Below are 15896 nucleotides of genomic sequence, written 5' to 3' on the forward strand. Positions count from 1 at the left end.
ACACATTATATTAGCCTGGTAAATGTGGTAATATATAGTATAGGAGATCTGTCTATTCAGGTGGTATAGAAAAACGACAATATGATGTTTATTTCTCTTACAAACTCACCTGCTTCTCTTCACTCTTAATGATGAGCAGATCCTCACCGCGGTCTCTGCAATACTGTCTGCTTTCAGACCAGTTTTTCAAGTCCATGGAGGAGAAAAACCCATCTAAAGCACACCAAGGGGAGAGTGGGGTGAGATGGGACATTTTTTACTAATGTGCTGCTCATGATAAGAGGAAATCTGAATGTTTTTATTGAATGTGATAACCACTTGAGATGAACAATCTCATTTACGAGGAGGTCCGTAAGAAGTACATAAATCAAACACATGTACAACACGTCATAAACACATGACTAACAAAACAAACAAACTTCACCTGAAACACTTCCCACAGTCTAATGCTGCGTTAACACCAGATGTGGAATGCGCGTGAAGCGCGAGTGATTTTCATGTTAAGTCAATGCAAATGCGCAAGTAGACATCATGCGGCGTGATACGCGCGAATGATGCAAATTGCGCGAATGGCGTGTTGCAAATTGAGTGTTTTGCGCAAATCGCTCAAGTTTGAAAATCTGAACTTTCGCGTCGCGTAAACCAATCAGGAGCTTGCTCTTGTGGGGGTGTGATTGTGACGTATCGCCTGTTGTTGGAGTCCAGGGAGAAATCCTCCAGCCGACACCGACAAACAGTTCATCAAACTGGGCTGTGCTCATTCAGAAGCACCATTGAAAGCCTCCATCATCCAGGTTCAGTTTCTGGAGGAGTTTAAGAGCTCACAGAGCTGGATGCACCTCTGAAAGGATCTAGTGCACTCAGACACGGCCATAAACGTATCGACGCTTTTTTTTCAGTCTTCATAAAGCACATTAACACTGTTATTTTCTTCTTAAAATCCATGTTAGCCATTTAGCAATGAAGCTAGAGTCACCGGGCAGACAGAAGCCCTAGCTGCGTCCCAAATCGCATACTTATGCACTATTCTACGTCATTTTGTAGTATAAATAGTATATGTAGTGTGTTCACACTGAAAACTCTAAAAACATTAAGTGCACTTTAATTACCCGGATGATGCACTCATTTAGCCGCTAAAATGAAGTGTGTTATGATGGACACTTCACGCACTCAACGACCGCAGGTTTGATTACGTAGCCTGAAGGGGCGGAGCTATCAGACGCACATGTTGAATAACTTTATTTATTTTGGATGGTAAAAGCGAAATTCTCCTACGAGAGTGATTATAGCGCCTCCCGATGGTGAATGCAGCAATATTCACGGCAGGTATTTTTTCATAATTCGGTTGTTTATTTCACTGATTTGGCAACAGTCAAACGTCATCAGGGAAACGCTTTGAATTTCCGCTTAGTAAAAAAAACATTAGTGTGCCATTTGGAACGCCACTACATACATATACTATCCTGTTGAGTGTGTAAGTGCATAAGTACATAGTGCATGAGTGCATAGTGCATAGTGTGCCATTTGGGACGCAGCTCACAATTTGACACACGAATGAAGCGGATTTGACCAGCGAATGAAGCGAGTAACCTCAAATGTTCACGCGGCTATTTAAGCATGAATAGCGCAATTTATCCGCGCGTTCCGCGTCTGGTGTGAACATAGCATAAATCCTAAATCAACAAAACATATAATCGAAAGTACAAACAAATTTATATACAAAAAACAATAAACATTTAAATTGGGACCAATATTAATAACATTTTAGTTGTTTCCAAAACAGAAAATAAATTAGCCCTGAAAGGACTAAATAACTTAATTGATCTAAAAGAGGAACGAATATTGCTCCAGTCGGAAAGAGCATTTGACTTAATTTCAGGATGTTTTCCTCTGTATTTAAATGATGATAAGGCATTAGGAAGTGGTTTTAAACATGGCTAATTAGTAAAAAATAAAACGCCTGTGTGGCTGCAAATTAAAATGTATCCTGATCTGAGACAACGGGTAGGCTAAAAATGTCGGCTATCTTCCAGAAATGCTCCAGAGATCTCTTCTGCAGCCCTGCAGTTTTTGATTTTACCCAAGAGTTGAACATTCTTCAACTACCAGCCCATTTGAAGGCACACGAAAGTAGTAATCAAGGCTTGGGGAATATTTGTAGACCTTCAAGAGTTCACACTCATCTGATGATTGATTATAAAGTGTGTCTGGCATGCTGTCCCAGGAGAGAGCCCTGAGCTCATATTATCCTCGAGTCCTGGGCTCCCTCCTGTTTGTAAGGCGAGAGCGGAGCTTAAGCTCAGGTAGATCTCGAGAACTCTGCGCTTATTATATGGCTAATGGCAATTAGGAATTGCTGATTAAGAGCTCATCAATGGTGCCATTATGGTTTAGTCTATTCACCTACGTCACATGTCTTTAGACTGTGTGAGGAAACCGGGGAACCCAGGGGAAACCCATGTGAGCATGGGGAGAACATGCAAAACTTCACACAGAAACACCAACTGACCAAGTAAGGATTTTGCAGCAATGACATTCTTGCTGTGAGGCAACTGTGTTAACCACTGGGCTACCGTGCCGCCCTGTCAAGGGAGGAGTAGAAGGGTGCATTCTTCACCATGAAGATGACTAAAGTAAGAAACTTTGATTATTTATAGTGAGTTAGGAATTATTCGATTGGTGAATCCTGTGTTGCTAATGCAGGACCATTTGTGGTCAAACATAAGCACGTGATCCTCTCGAAAATAGTTTATAAATAAACTTCACTTAATATATTTGGTTGGATGACTTCAGACATGCTAAAATTTGACTTTGAGGAGACTAAAACTGTTGTCACTGATGAGAATCCTGATCCCACGTGCTTCTTTTCACGGTCCTGCAGAAATAACATGGTGCATGATGAAAGTTGTCAAATGACAATACATGTAAATGGTTGTAGATGCAGTGGATGAGTCCATTTACACACTGGCTCATTTTACCCCACTCTCCCCTTTAACCAAACACACAAAGCACATTTCATTAAGCTGCACAAGTTTAGCTCAAGAATACTCCAGATGCTGTGCTAACCTTGTTTAGAAGCTTTGGTGGAGGGTTTTGCAGTAGTCTTAGTGGTGGGTTCCTGTCTCAGTGGTGGAGGGTGATGTCCAGGTAAGCAGAATTGTGTGCGCTGCAGATCTTCATCTGTGCACTTCTTCATGTTTCGCTCTGGTATGATGATGAAGTGCTGCAGTATGATGATGACCAGCAGGAGAACACAGAGGAGCCCGAGACTCACCGTCATTATCAGCAAACATCTGCTTCCTGACAAACACACCAATATCAGACACATCAATCTTCATAAGACATGGCTTTTAAATTTGATGTAGACGAGATGTTAAAACAGTTCTAAATTACTGCATAGTTTTACTGAGGGAATAATGCTGAAAGATGCTTTAAGATAGCTAGAACTCCATAAATCAAATTACAAAACATAACTCTGACATCTAAAGCCACTCTCACACACACTGACTGCAGATACAGATATAGCCTTTCACAAGGGGGTAACTTTTGGTGGTAGTGGGGTGTACAGTTGAAGTCAGAATTATTCGCCCCCTGTTTATTTTTCCCCCAATTTCTGTGTAATAGAGAGCAGATTTCCTCAACACATTTCTGATCATAATAGTGTTAATAACTCATCTCTAATAACTGATTTATTTTCTTTTTGTCATGATGACAGTAAATAATATTAGACTAGATATTCTTCAAGACACTTCTATACAGCTTACAGTGACATTTAAAGGCTTCACTAGGGTAATTAGGCATGTTAGGTTAATTGTGTATAAAACTGTCTGTTTAAAAGACTGAGACACTGTGTGTGTAGCTGCTGTCAGAAGCAATTCTTATATTACACTCTATAAACATACACTTTACATTAAAAAGGTCAATGAATAGTTAAAATGTACAGAGTAATCATTAGAATAAATAAGTAATGTATATTTGTTGTTAATGCATGTTAATTCATTTAAAGTTATTTAACTAAAACTATAAGGGGGAGGGGGAACCTTTTCTTGCTATGTTTAGCTTGGGATTTATTTCATTGTTGCAATCAAGATATACTTCCATTGCACTACAAGTGGTACAGCCACAAGGTGCTGTGCTAAAACACGTTTTTAAGGATTAAGAAGTGCAAAGAAGTTTGTTTAAGAGAAACTGCAACCCTTCAAGTTTATTCCTCTTGAGTTAGAGAGGCCAATGAGGTGTGTCGTATGGTGTTAACGTATGTGAACATGTATGATAATTTGTCCGTATGTAAATCTATAATTAGCCAATCAAGTGTATTTCTTTACATGTTGAATGTGCACTTTATCTTTTGGTTGTTTGTATGTTGTTCATTTCGTGCAACATCACCTTTAAAGGGTTGATTGAAGTTTATGTATTTCTTTTCATAGATCTGACAGCATTATTGGGACATAAAGTAGTGCAAGGCTAGAATTTACAAGACACCACAGACTCATGTCCAAATAAATATCAGTTAAAATCAAGAACAGCTTGAGCCTTTGTTTCATCTCGAGGGGAGTAACAGTGTGTGCCACACACACACACACACACACACACACGCACACACACGCACACACACACACACACACACACACACACACACAGGTAATCACCTGACATAAGTTAATGCCGGAAATATTAAAATAATTATCGCAACTTAAAACATAAATAAACCCGGAATAACCCAAACTCTCGTCCTCCCCCTGCTGTTTTTGTTCGGTTTGCAGTGCATGCTGGAGCTCCTCACTCACACGCCTTCTTTCAACTACATAATGGGTTTCAAAATGTTGATTTTCTACAAGAGGACATGCGTTGTGTGCAGATCAGACCGAGCAGAGCAGCAGAGTTTTCAATAAAAGCAAATGTTTCTGCGCACTTATTTTGAGCCTTTCAATGCTCCTCAGAATATTTTTCTTTTTGGCATCATCAGCACTCATGAATGTTGTTTGAATTTACGTGCACGCGCAGTTATTATAAAAACGCTAGTTTATTCACAGCGCCGCAAACATGCATTGTTCCAAATGTCACGTTTTATAAGCTGAGTTTTTATTCATTTTCCTGCAAAAGTTACAATAACGAGGCGATGGTAAATGTATTTTCAACAGGAAACTGATTTCTAGTGACGGTTATCATTATTTAAACAGCAAAATATTATTGAAGGGAGACCGCTGGAGAGCCACGTATTTTTAGTCAAAGAGCCACACGTGGCTCAAGAGCCATAGGCTTCCAGACCACTTAAATAAACTGTTACTTACTGCGTTTCTCAGCTCTTCCCTCATCCTCGCTCTGACTCTGAGCTCCAGATGGATTATTCATATTCCTGTGTTCATTAAAGGTCTCCAACTCCATGTTCTGCTCTTATGTCTTGCTGCAAGTCTTCACAGATGAGCCGTGGTTACATTAAAAGTACATGGTTTATGAAAATGTCAGCAAAAAGGAAGTGGTTTCTGGCTAAGATGCACCTACAGCTTTGATCAGCGAGATTAGTGGTTTCACTTTCCATGTGTTTTGCCTGTCCATATACAGTTGAAGTCAGAATTATTCACCCCCCTTTGAATTTTTCGTTCTTTTTTAAAATATTTTCAAAATGATGTTGAACAGGAAATGTTCACAGGATGTCTGATAATATTTTTTCTTCTGAAGAAAGTCTTATTTGTTTTATTTCAGCTAGGATAAAAGCAGTTTTTAATTTTTTAAACACCATTTTAAGGTCAATATTATTAGCCCCTTTCAGCTATATATTTTTTTCCGATAGTCTCCAGAACAAACCATCATTATACAATCACTTGCCTAATTACCCTAACTTTAACCTAATTAACCTAGTGAAGCCTTTAAATGTCACTTTAAGCTGTATAGAAGTGTCTTGAAGAATATCTAGTCTAATATTATTTACTGTCATCATGATGAAGAGAAAATAAATCAGTTATTAGAGATGAGTTATTAACACTATTATGCTTAGAGATGTGCTGGAGAAATCTGCTCTCTGATACACAGAAATTGGGGAAAAAATAAACAGGGGGCGAATAACTCTGACAGCTGCATATTGGGGACTGAAAACTAGGGATGGCTTATGTTTATCGTCAGCTTTTTATGAGACTTTTTTCCGTATTCAAACCCAAGGGATTTATACTGGCGTCAAGCAGAAGAGTATGCAATACCACTCCTTGACGTTAGATGGCGCTGCACAACTTTAAGCTTCCAACACCCGCTTATAACACAGAAGAAGTGGAGGAGAGGAAGTTTACACATTTGTTGTTGAAGTTACTGGTGACTCGAACAAGCATGGATGGTTGAAGAAGTAGCTTGAATCTGATCTGATTGGTGGAGAAGGTTAGGGTCAAAAACAAAACCGCGCCTAGTGCGGTACAATGGAGAGGGCAACGTCCCCGACACCACCCTCACCACCCACACCCTCAGTTATATCCGCGTCTAGTGCAGTAGAATAGAGAGGGTGGCGTCCCCGACACCACCCTCACCACCCACGCCCACTGTTATATTCAAAATAGAGAGGGCAGAGTCCGCAACAGCCCCCCCAGCTTTCACTTTAGGGTTGAGGGCGATGTGACCATCTTTGTTTAGAGCGGCAGTTCAGCTTGCTCCGGTCCTGCTTAGGACGGTATAGCAGGGGGTATATACAGGTATATACAATAGGGGTTGTGGTGGGTGGGGGACAAGAAACAGTCCAGGATTAAAACACAAACTGGCCACAGAACAGTGAAAACACTAACATAAAACTGTAACAAGACTTTACACGGATGTAGAGTGACTCAGGTGCTTATATAAGTGCGTATATTAGTTGCAGGTGTTTTAGTGATTAGAGTCCAGTTCATGCTTATCAGGTGTGAGGTGCAAAGAACTATGGGATATTTAGTCCAGATGGCTCTTGGAGTGTATGGCTGAATGGAGTGTCCTCTCCATCAGAGAGTCTAGCAGTCACTTAAACAGATATTCTGACATACATCGATTTGGTTTCTTGAAATAAAAGGTAAATCATGCAAATGAGCTACTAAATTTAACTAAATATTAAACTAAACAGTACTGAAATTATTTTATATATCATGTATGCAGTTCCCACAAGTGTGAATGCAATCGCAAATGTTTAACCGAGATGTTTATAAAACACATAAAAATAGATATTTGAATCAGATTACAGAGTACATGTAAACAGATCTGCACACGCTACACACACACACACACACACACACACACACACACACACACACACACACACACACACACACACACACACACACACACACACACACACACACACACACACAGAGATAGTATCAAGCTTGGTTGTTATCTTTAACTTTACCTTATTCACAGGATGTCAAGTCAACACTTGAAGGGCAAAGCTTTGAGGTTTATTTCGTTCATAATGAGCACTACTACATAAATTAAGAAGAGCACATTTGGATCTCAAAATAACTCATAATTTCTTACATTTATACAGCACTTTTTGGGACACTCAAAGTGTTTACAGATATCGAGGGTAATCTCCTCATCCACCACCAGTCTGCAGCTGCACACGGGCTGTGTTTCAATCCACTTAGACACACACTTGCAAACGTGTCAGTCACCTTTTTAAAGTGTTTTCCACTTCATCAAGTGAATGATGGATTTGTACATGGACATACCCTCGATCCTTTGATTTTGATTGGCTTCATGTGTCCACTCAGCTCCTATTTGGGACAGAATGCAATGCGATTGTGACGTCTCAACAGTGTAGATCCTAAGTGCTCAAGGGTTTAGGGCACTTCATTTAAACCCTGATGCTCTGCCAGTAGTGAACACTTGTCTGACGTAATCAATGATGTGCATCTGAGGAAACGAGATGGAGGGAAGTTAATAAGTGAAGGGCATTAAAAAGTGGACAGGAGAGAATCAAGACCTCGGTTTAATGTCTCACCTGCACTACATTTCAATTGAACAGGTTCATGCCTATGCCCTATGTGTTTAGCCGGGAGAGTTTGCGCTAAGAGGTAAGGAAAAGTGCTTCTTTTTTTCATTTTTCTGCTCAGCTCAGCACGAGCTCTCCCTGTTACGAGGGCTTAAGTGTGTGTGTGTGCGCATGCATGTTTGTTTGTTTGGTGCTGTCTATGTTTGTATATGTGTTTGAATGAGAGACAGTGTGGTGCTGTGTGTCTGTGTGTTTATACAGACAGCTTGTTATAGCCTCCCCCCTAACATGTAACACTGTATATGGAAAGCATCGTCAATTTACCATGATGCACAGAGATATCGAATTGAACCGAATAGAAAGAGTCTTTGGTTTCCTGTCACGTAATAAGACACATATCTGCGTAGAGAAAGCTACAAACACACTGGGTTCCTGCTTGTTCTGTAAACATCTCACTGTTATCTAAGCAGGCCCCCGAGACACATCAATGGCAGTTTTTAAGTTCACCAGCTAAAGATGAGGTGTCGAGATATTATTGGAAGTGTCAGTTTAGGGCTTTAAGCTGTCACGGCAACCATATACAATACACACTATGTGGGAAATGCGCCAATAACAGTAGGAAATATGTCAGCATAAAATCATTTCTACGGAAGATTGTCAGACTTTAGCGTTAGTGACGAGATTTATAGTCGAACAAGTTCGATTGTAAAGTTCCACATTACGCCTATAAGGGCACAGGCATGCCTAAAATTATTAATGAGGCATATGCTGTAGCTTACCTTGTCATTGCTGGGGTTGACAGGTATTTTGCTGAAAGTTTGAAACTTTCTAAACTCTGGCGACAAATCCAACTCCAGCAACAGTAAATAGACAAGTTTACCGCAGATTTTTCTTACGCTGCCGCTGCAGCGATGTGGTTTCCAGATGTGATTTCCCTTTTCTTTTTCCGTTGCATTTCTTTATATTTTTATTTTTACTCAGTAACGCATATGATTTAAAATGTAGCGAAGTAAAATACTTAAGTTTAGGCAAATCATACTTACGTAAAAATTACAGATTTTAAACTACTCTAAAAAGTACTAATTCTCAAAAAAACTACTTAAGTACAGTAACAAGAGTAAATGTAATTCGTTACTTTTCACCTCTATGCCTGTGTAAATACACTGTAAACGATTTCTGTTGTTTTCACGGTATTATACTGCATTTCTCAACAGTTGTTTACTGTATAAGCTGTGCACAGTGTGTTACTGTATATATTGCTGTTTTCACAGCATGATAATGTATTCTCAACATTTCCATACTGTGAACATGATTAACAGTATGCTACTGCAGATTTTACAATGAATTTTGGGAAAAAATCAGTTACTGTGCATCTAAATACAGTACTGCAAATGACCATGAAAAACTCTACACACACTTTATATTATTATTATGTTTATTTATTTTTTTTGACAAAGTATTTTGTGAAGAAAAATAAAATAACCTATTTCTTCAGACTGTTAAGTGCATAAAGCTGTCCCCTGGTTTTCCATATTTGGGTGTACTGCACCTTAATTTTATAAGGTTAACATGAAAATATTAAATCATTTTTAAACAACATAAATTTGTGCTTAACCAAAACGTAAACTGGAAAAAAAGTAATTGATTCATGAAACCAAAGTTAGCTTAAATGTCATAATGACCAGCCTGCTTTAGACGGATTCATGAGGTTAGGGCACCCGTCATCACCATGGAGGTCACATATCTCCGCATTTTCAAAACAATATTTTAAAATACCCACCATCTCTATAAATAAACCACAGACTTGAGTTTAAAACAACTACATTCCCGCATGAAAAACGGTTAAAACTAAATTTCATAACACATTCATTATAGAGCCATCTAAGACCGGGGCAAGTCTCACATGTCTAGCCGATTATAACCTCGTTTCGCCGGATACATGAGTGATGATGGACACCCTGGAGGTCAGAATCTCCGCAATCGGCAAAGCACGCTTACAATTTACACATGATATCTATAAATAAACCACAGATTTAAGTTTGTAAGAACTACATTCTCGCATGAAACACTGTTAAAATTTCATTTCGTGACATATTAAACGCAATATTTATAATATTAGCTGGGCTTTCTCATCCGCCATTACCATTTGCTTGTTGATGTGAAATGAATTCTGGGAGAAAAAAATATGAATTCTCAAAACACTTCAAACGAACTTTATTTGTATTGTCAAGGTCAGATATATGTAATAATTTCGCTGGTAAAGTGAATATAAAACAATGTTACTATATTGTAATCAATATCACGTTTGCACTGGTTCGGTTCAGCACTCGAGCGACTCTGAATCGTATTGAACCGAATTGAACCGTTTGCTCGGGAATTATTTGATCACACGTTTTCACAAGCACATTCAGCAATATGCAATTAGTGTATAATTAGTGTATAAATGCGCGTGGCCAAGCAGTATAACGAAATAGTAATGAATCATATACAAAAAGGAATCTGTTTTAGGCGGATTCGATGCTTTACTGTTCACTAAGGAGCCGATTCATAGAACCGAACGGACACGACTCGACCTGCAGGCAACGGCTCTCCTAATTTGAAATTCACCTGTCGTCTTTCATCCAGCGAATTCATCCTCGGTAAGTGTTCTAAAGTCAAATTTTGTCCGTTAAAGGGTTGTTTTATAAGTATTTCTGTGTATTGTGTGTGTAATTTAAAAGAATTAACCAAGTGACATTAGTTGTAGGTTCTTATGTTATGTCACGCTATCCGTTAACAAACGGTATTTTAAACAAGAAATAACAGACGCCAGGCGGTCATTGTAGTGTTTGCGAGGTATTGTACAGTAAGTTTAGCTTGAGTGAGTTTTTGACCATACGTTAAGTTACCTGAAAAACATAACTTCAACTTATTGTAACTGCATTAATGAATTCTCTATTTCAGCACAACACTGAGATGAAGGCGAAGTCACCATGAAAAGTTAAACGTTTACCGTTAAGGTAAGCTCTGGTCTTCACATAACGTTAGTCATTATGACTAAGCTATCATTATGGTAAAATTTTTCAACTGTAAGTTAGTTATTTAAACTAAACTCATAATGAAATGAGTCTTAACTGTTTTATTAAATGGAGCTGAAAATTAAATGCAGTTGAATTATTTTAAGCTAACGTTAATATTAACAAAATACATATTAATTGTCTATTTCTCAATAATGTTAATGAGCTTGATGTATAGTGTGTCATTAATTGTACATTTAATTTTTGGTGTTCAGGTGTACCTGAGGTGAGTGTACGTTCTGAGTACACAGATATAAGCCAAAGTCATATTCATCCTAATCTAAGAGAAATTGATGGGGTCAGGGAATGATTTGTGTACAAATGTATTTTAACCCCATACAGATTGGTATGGTTGTACCATAGATTTAGATTAATTAATGTTAAGTCTTATTTTACTCTTATTATATTTATCTGTTTTTCAGCTACAATAATTGATGTTGAAAAACTGATGCTACCAATCACTCCTCACTTGATTATTCAAGGTAATGTCGATGTCTTCCTCATTTTGATTAGATTTTTAAATGTCAAGTTGTTCACAGATTTGTTGTGCGGAGTTTCATGTACAACCTCTTTTTCTTCTTCCAGCAGTTCCTAAGATAAAAAAAATCTGGTGTTAAAACAGCCACGGCTATGCTATTTGCCTACCAAGTGCTGAGTAAATATTAGACAAACATTTTTTTCTATAACTGTTGTCTTTGTGTTTATTAGCAATTTTACTGGGCATATGTGTTTGTTTTTTTTCAAACAGCCTATAAACTGTAAGTTTAGTTCAATATGTTTTTTTATGCTATTCATTTTTGTCTTAACATGGATTGCATGTTGAAGCTATCGTTTTATAGTGAGAAAATGTAAGAGAATCACTGAATACAATGGCATAATGATTCTGCTTGTTCAAAGAAGGTACTTGATTTAGTTTTCCTTAAGCGACACATCAGTTTTTATGACTATTGCTTGACACTTGAATTGAAGGGACAGTTCACCCCAAAATGAAAATAATAGCATCTTTGGCATCCTCCACTTGTTTCAAAATAGTTATATATTTAATTTGTTCCGTTGAACACAAACTCGTATTTTTTAAAGAAATTTGGTTCAAATATGGATGTCAATAGTTACTGGTTACTAACATTCTTCAAAATATCTGCTTCAGTGTTTAACAGAAATTCAAACTAGTTTAAAACACGTGGAGTAAATAGTGGCAAAATAGTAAACTATTCCTATAAATATTTTATTCTGAGACTTTTATTTATATGTGTCTTGTCTTTTGTCATATTGTCCTTCTAGCCCAGATTGTGATGGACCTGGAATGCGACACCAGTTACTCTTAAGACAAGAACCGAATAAAGCACAGATGTGGAGGGATTTGCAGCCAAACTTACTGGAGGGAAGGAACCTTTAGGTAAAAACACCTGCTTTATTTAGATCTGAAGTATTTTATTTGACATAGAGATTTATTGTTTTAATTCTAATTTAAAGCAAACAAGGTTGAGCACCCCTGGTCTGAAAGCTCAAAAATGCTGTTTCCGTGATAAGGTTAAATGTAGTTTAGAAATAGATTCATTAGGATCAATGCTTAAAGTAAACATTTTCTTCTTTCTGTAGACCAAACATGTTTACTATCCCTCACATTTTAATAAATTGTTTCTGTTTTTGTTTCTTACAGTGTGGGTGAACATACTACCTGGATGTCCAACAAAGGCTGCACAAGAGCTCATTTGATAGCACACATTCTGTCCTGTCTACATCTCTGATGACCTGGAAGTGCTTCGACATCAGTGAGTAATACATCTTTATATTGTCATGCATACAGGATTTCTGTAAGCTTAGCTTTAATGTTAGTTTGTAATCAGCAGTGACTGTTTTAAAAAATTAAGTATTTAAATTATTCTCAACGTTTTACTGATGCTGTGCACAGTAACGTTATGATGATTTAGTTTGAGGAAATGTCACTAGAGGGTTTGTATAAAAAATAAATAAATAAATAAATTGTATGAAATGACTCGATAAAATGTTTATTTGTCTCGCTGACATGCCATCACTGCTGCATATTAAAATACAGTAATACGAATTGACCGCAGAATATTACCACAAACATTTCATGAAGTAGGCTAGACTGCTCTTTAGTTCTCTACTCAACTTTAACACATTTCCTCGTGTTGCTGAGCCTCTCTGCAGATTTTGCCAAAAATGAATGCTTAGTGATTACTTTGTTTTATGCAAACCAAATATCAGTAACTCATCATTAGCATTATTTTAAAAAATCACCCACGGCTTTCATGTTCTCTAACGCAATCTTATCTGTAAGTTAGAAGTGGATTTATACGTGTTAAAAGCCTAAAAGTATTTAATTAACATTAGTCACGTTAAATTAGATTATTTTTATTTATTTAATTTTAAATATGTAGCCTCTTAAAGTGAGAATGAACTGTGTTCACCCCTCTTAAATTCGTGGAAGCACTAGTAGTGTGATCATGGAATCAGATATTCGAGCTATACAGAGTCGGACATTAAGTTAAGATGAGACTTTATTTTTTACACACCTGTGTGGACACCTGAATAGCAATCTTTAAGAACAATGCCCGCTGATCTTTTCCCCATTAACGTTAGTGTAATTGTGAATTGACAACAAACTGTATTTCACCAACAAAAACAATTAAAAAAACTGTTATATATATTATAACTGTTATATATATTTATTTATTTATATATATATATATATATATATATATATATATATATATATATGTATGTATAAAAAAACAACAGTGCAGTGTTTCGTTTCTGAATGAATTAAATGGTTTGAGGGATGATTAGTTTTTATGTCAGTGATTGATTTTGCCTGTCATTTTTGCAGGATCATCAAAAGTGCTGCTGCCCTTTTTCACTGTCCCTTTCCACATCATTTGGCCTTCATCATTTCCTGTCTTGAAGCAGTATTTTTACCTGTTTTTAAAATTGTGATAATTTTTGATGCATTAATTGTTGACTGGTTTTAATGATCAATTGTTTATTAGTGTTCTGTTGCTTTGTTATATTGAATTATTGCTACTGTTTTAGCATGGTTTACACAATAAACCTTTATTGTGAAGTTAAAGTTTCAGTTTCTTTATTTTTCTTGTATTTCTTGAACAGTTAAAATGACACTTGTGCAATTTTTGAACATTTTTACCCATTATAAAGTAGCACTATTAAATAAAATAAAATAACATTTAATAACTGTAAAATACTATACAGTAATAATAAAAGTAACGTTAAAATACCGTAGTTCTTCATGGTAAAAATGTACAATAAAATACTGTTTTCAGTTTTGCAGTATGTGTATCACTACTGTAATTGGTGTTACAGTAAAAATCAACAACAGTAAAATGATGTATTACATTTTACAGTAAATGTAATACTAATGTAATTAGTATTACAGTAATGTTACCGTTTTATGAAATACAGCAGCTACTGGATAATTGTTGCCAGTAACTTACTGTTGATTTAACAAGAAATCGTTTACAGTGTACATACATTTCTCTGCTGGTTCCTAAAGGCGAGAGTAATAGCAATTATCCTAAATATGTGTATCTTTTCCTCCAAAAAAAAAAATTAAAAAATTAATAAGAAAACTGTAGAGATGAACACTGGAGTGTTTTATCCATTTATATAGATCGGCTATGAAGCGCACATTTGTTTAATCAATAATTAAGAGTGCTGGTGAAACAGATATAAAAACACGACACAGAGAGGTCATTTTGATATATATATAAATTATTGCCTTAGAATTTAAATAAACTTTAAAATGGAAAAACAACACTAAATCTGTTGACTGTGAAATGTAACATTTTTAACCCAACAAGTTGAGTAATTAAAAAATAACTTATTACAGGTTAAAAATAACCCAACAAAGCACCACATATTTAACTCACTGGTTGAGTTATTAAATAAATAACCAAATAAAGGTTCAAAATAACCCAACAAAGCACCAAATATTTAACCCAACGGGTTGAGGTATTAGAAAAATAAGCAAATACCACACGTATGAGCTGTATTAATAAGGATATTAGACTAACATTTCACTTTACAAAGATTCTTGTTCTGCTTTTGTTTATTTTATTCTCTCTTCTGCTTGATTTGTTATCAGTCTAAAGCACTCTAAAAGTGTTTCTGATTAGTGATCGGCACAAACATCACCATAACTCTTCATGTTCAATAGCAATAATCAGATAAATATGAGTTTCACTCAGGTCATTGACACTGTTTACGTTCTGCTCTCCAATATGGCTGACATGAAAACACAAAACAAATAATCATGAAGTTTATCACTTCCTGTTTGTAACCTTCTGATTATTTAATTTGCCATTTTTTTGATTGTATGCTGTCAGATTCCTTAGAATCAATCAACTCAATCAGCTAAAAAGATATGAATATGGAATAAGTATACAGTATATGTAGCAGTAGAGGAAGGCAGATCCAATTCATTGTTTACTTAATATTTGGGGGCAAAATAGACGCAGCTCCATACTCCACACAACAGACGAATTAATCAGAGGCATTTAAAACACATTGGATTTATTTATGATGTTTTGACATAAATCTTGTTCTTATGTGTTTCATTTATGTTTAACTAATGCATACCAATCACAATGTTTATTAATTCAGTTCAGTTGTGGTTGAAGTATGCAAGTCAAATGGATAGGATTTTTCTATGCAACCAGAATACCGACGTTTTATTTGTTAGAGCTAAACGTTTTCACTGAATTTAAGTGTGCTGTTGGGTCCTTTTCATTCACTCTGGGCTGATTGTGAGTCTTCATTTGGTCACAGCGTTCTCTGTTTCAGCAAATGAGATAACTGTTGCTGATGAATCTTATTTTGACACATATTTTGTGTAAATGCTGTGGAATTTTCATAAACCCAAA

At 36.4% G+C, this 15896-nt stretch overlaps 1 protein-coding gene and 1 long non-coding RNA gene across 10 annotated transcripts in view; one reads left to right on the forward strand and one right to left on the reverse strand.

Moving 5' to 3' along the window:
- LOC110438686 (salivary C-type lectin 2) overlaps positions 1-7598 on the reverse strand; it is a 64387-nt gene extending 56789 nt beyond the window's left edge. For 2 of the 5 annotated variants that reach the window (XR_015480275.1, XM_087243868.1), the window contains exons 1-2: positions 5292-5459; positions 3067-3300 (exon numbers count right to left, since the gene is read on the reverse strand). Coding sequence is in view for 4 of the 5 variants with exons in the window: in XM_087243868.1 (XP_087099994.1) it covers positions 3067-3300; positions 5292-5385 (328 nt within the window). In the remaining variant the exon portion in view is untranslated. Of the gene's footprint in view, positions 1-109; positions 214-3066; positions 3301-5291; positions 5471-7354 lie in introns of those variants that run through there. The other 3 variants (XM_087243870.1, XM_087243869.1, XM_087243867.1) reach the window with 3 other exon arrangements.
- A 354-nt stretch (positions 7599-7952) lies between these two features.
- LOC147845343 (uncharacterized) lies at positions 7953-14086 on the forward strand. 5 transcript variants are annotated; one of them, XR_015480295.1, is made up of 7 exons: positions 7953-8021; positions 10448-10578; positions 10883-10938; positions 11418-11477; positions 12277-12391; positions 12656-12767; positions 13847-14086. It is a non-coding gene; the product is annotated as an uncharacterized LOC147845343 (long non-coding RNA). The 5 variants fall into 5 exon arrangements; XR_015480298.1 differs by lacking the exon at positions 7953-8021 and adding an exon at positions 11584-11650 and having other exon boundaries at positions 10473-10578; XR_015480294.1 differs by lacking the exon at positions 7953-8021 and having other exon boundaries at positions 9095-10578.
- The last annotated feature ends 1810 nt before the right edge of the window (positions 14087-15896 follow it).

This window comes from Danio rerio, chromosome 3, assembly GCF_052040795.2.
Source record: "Danio rerio strain M-AB ecotype USA chromosome 3, GRCz13ab, whole genome shotgun sequence".
In the NCBI taxonomy this organism is placed as follows: Eukaryota; Metazoa; Chordata; class Actinopteri; order Cypriniformes; family Danionidae; genus Danio; species Danio rerio.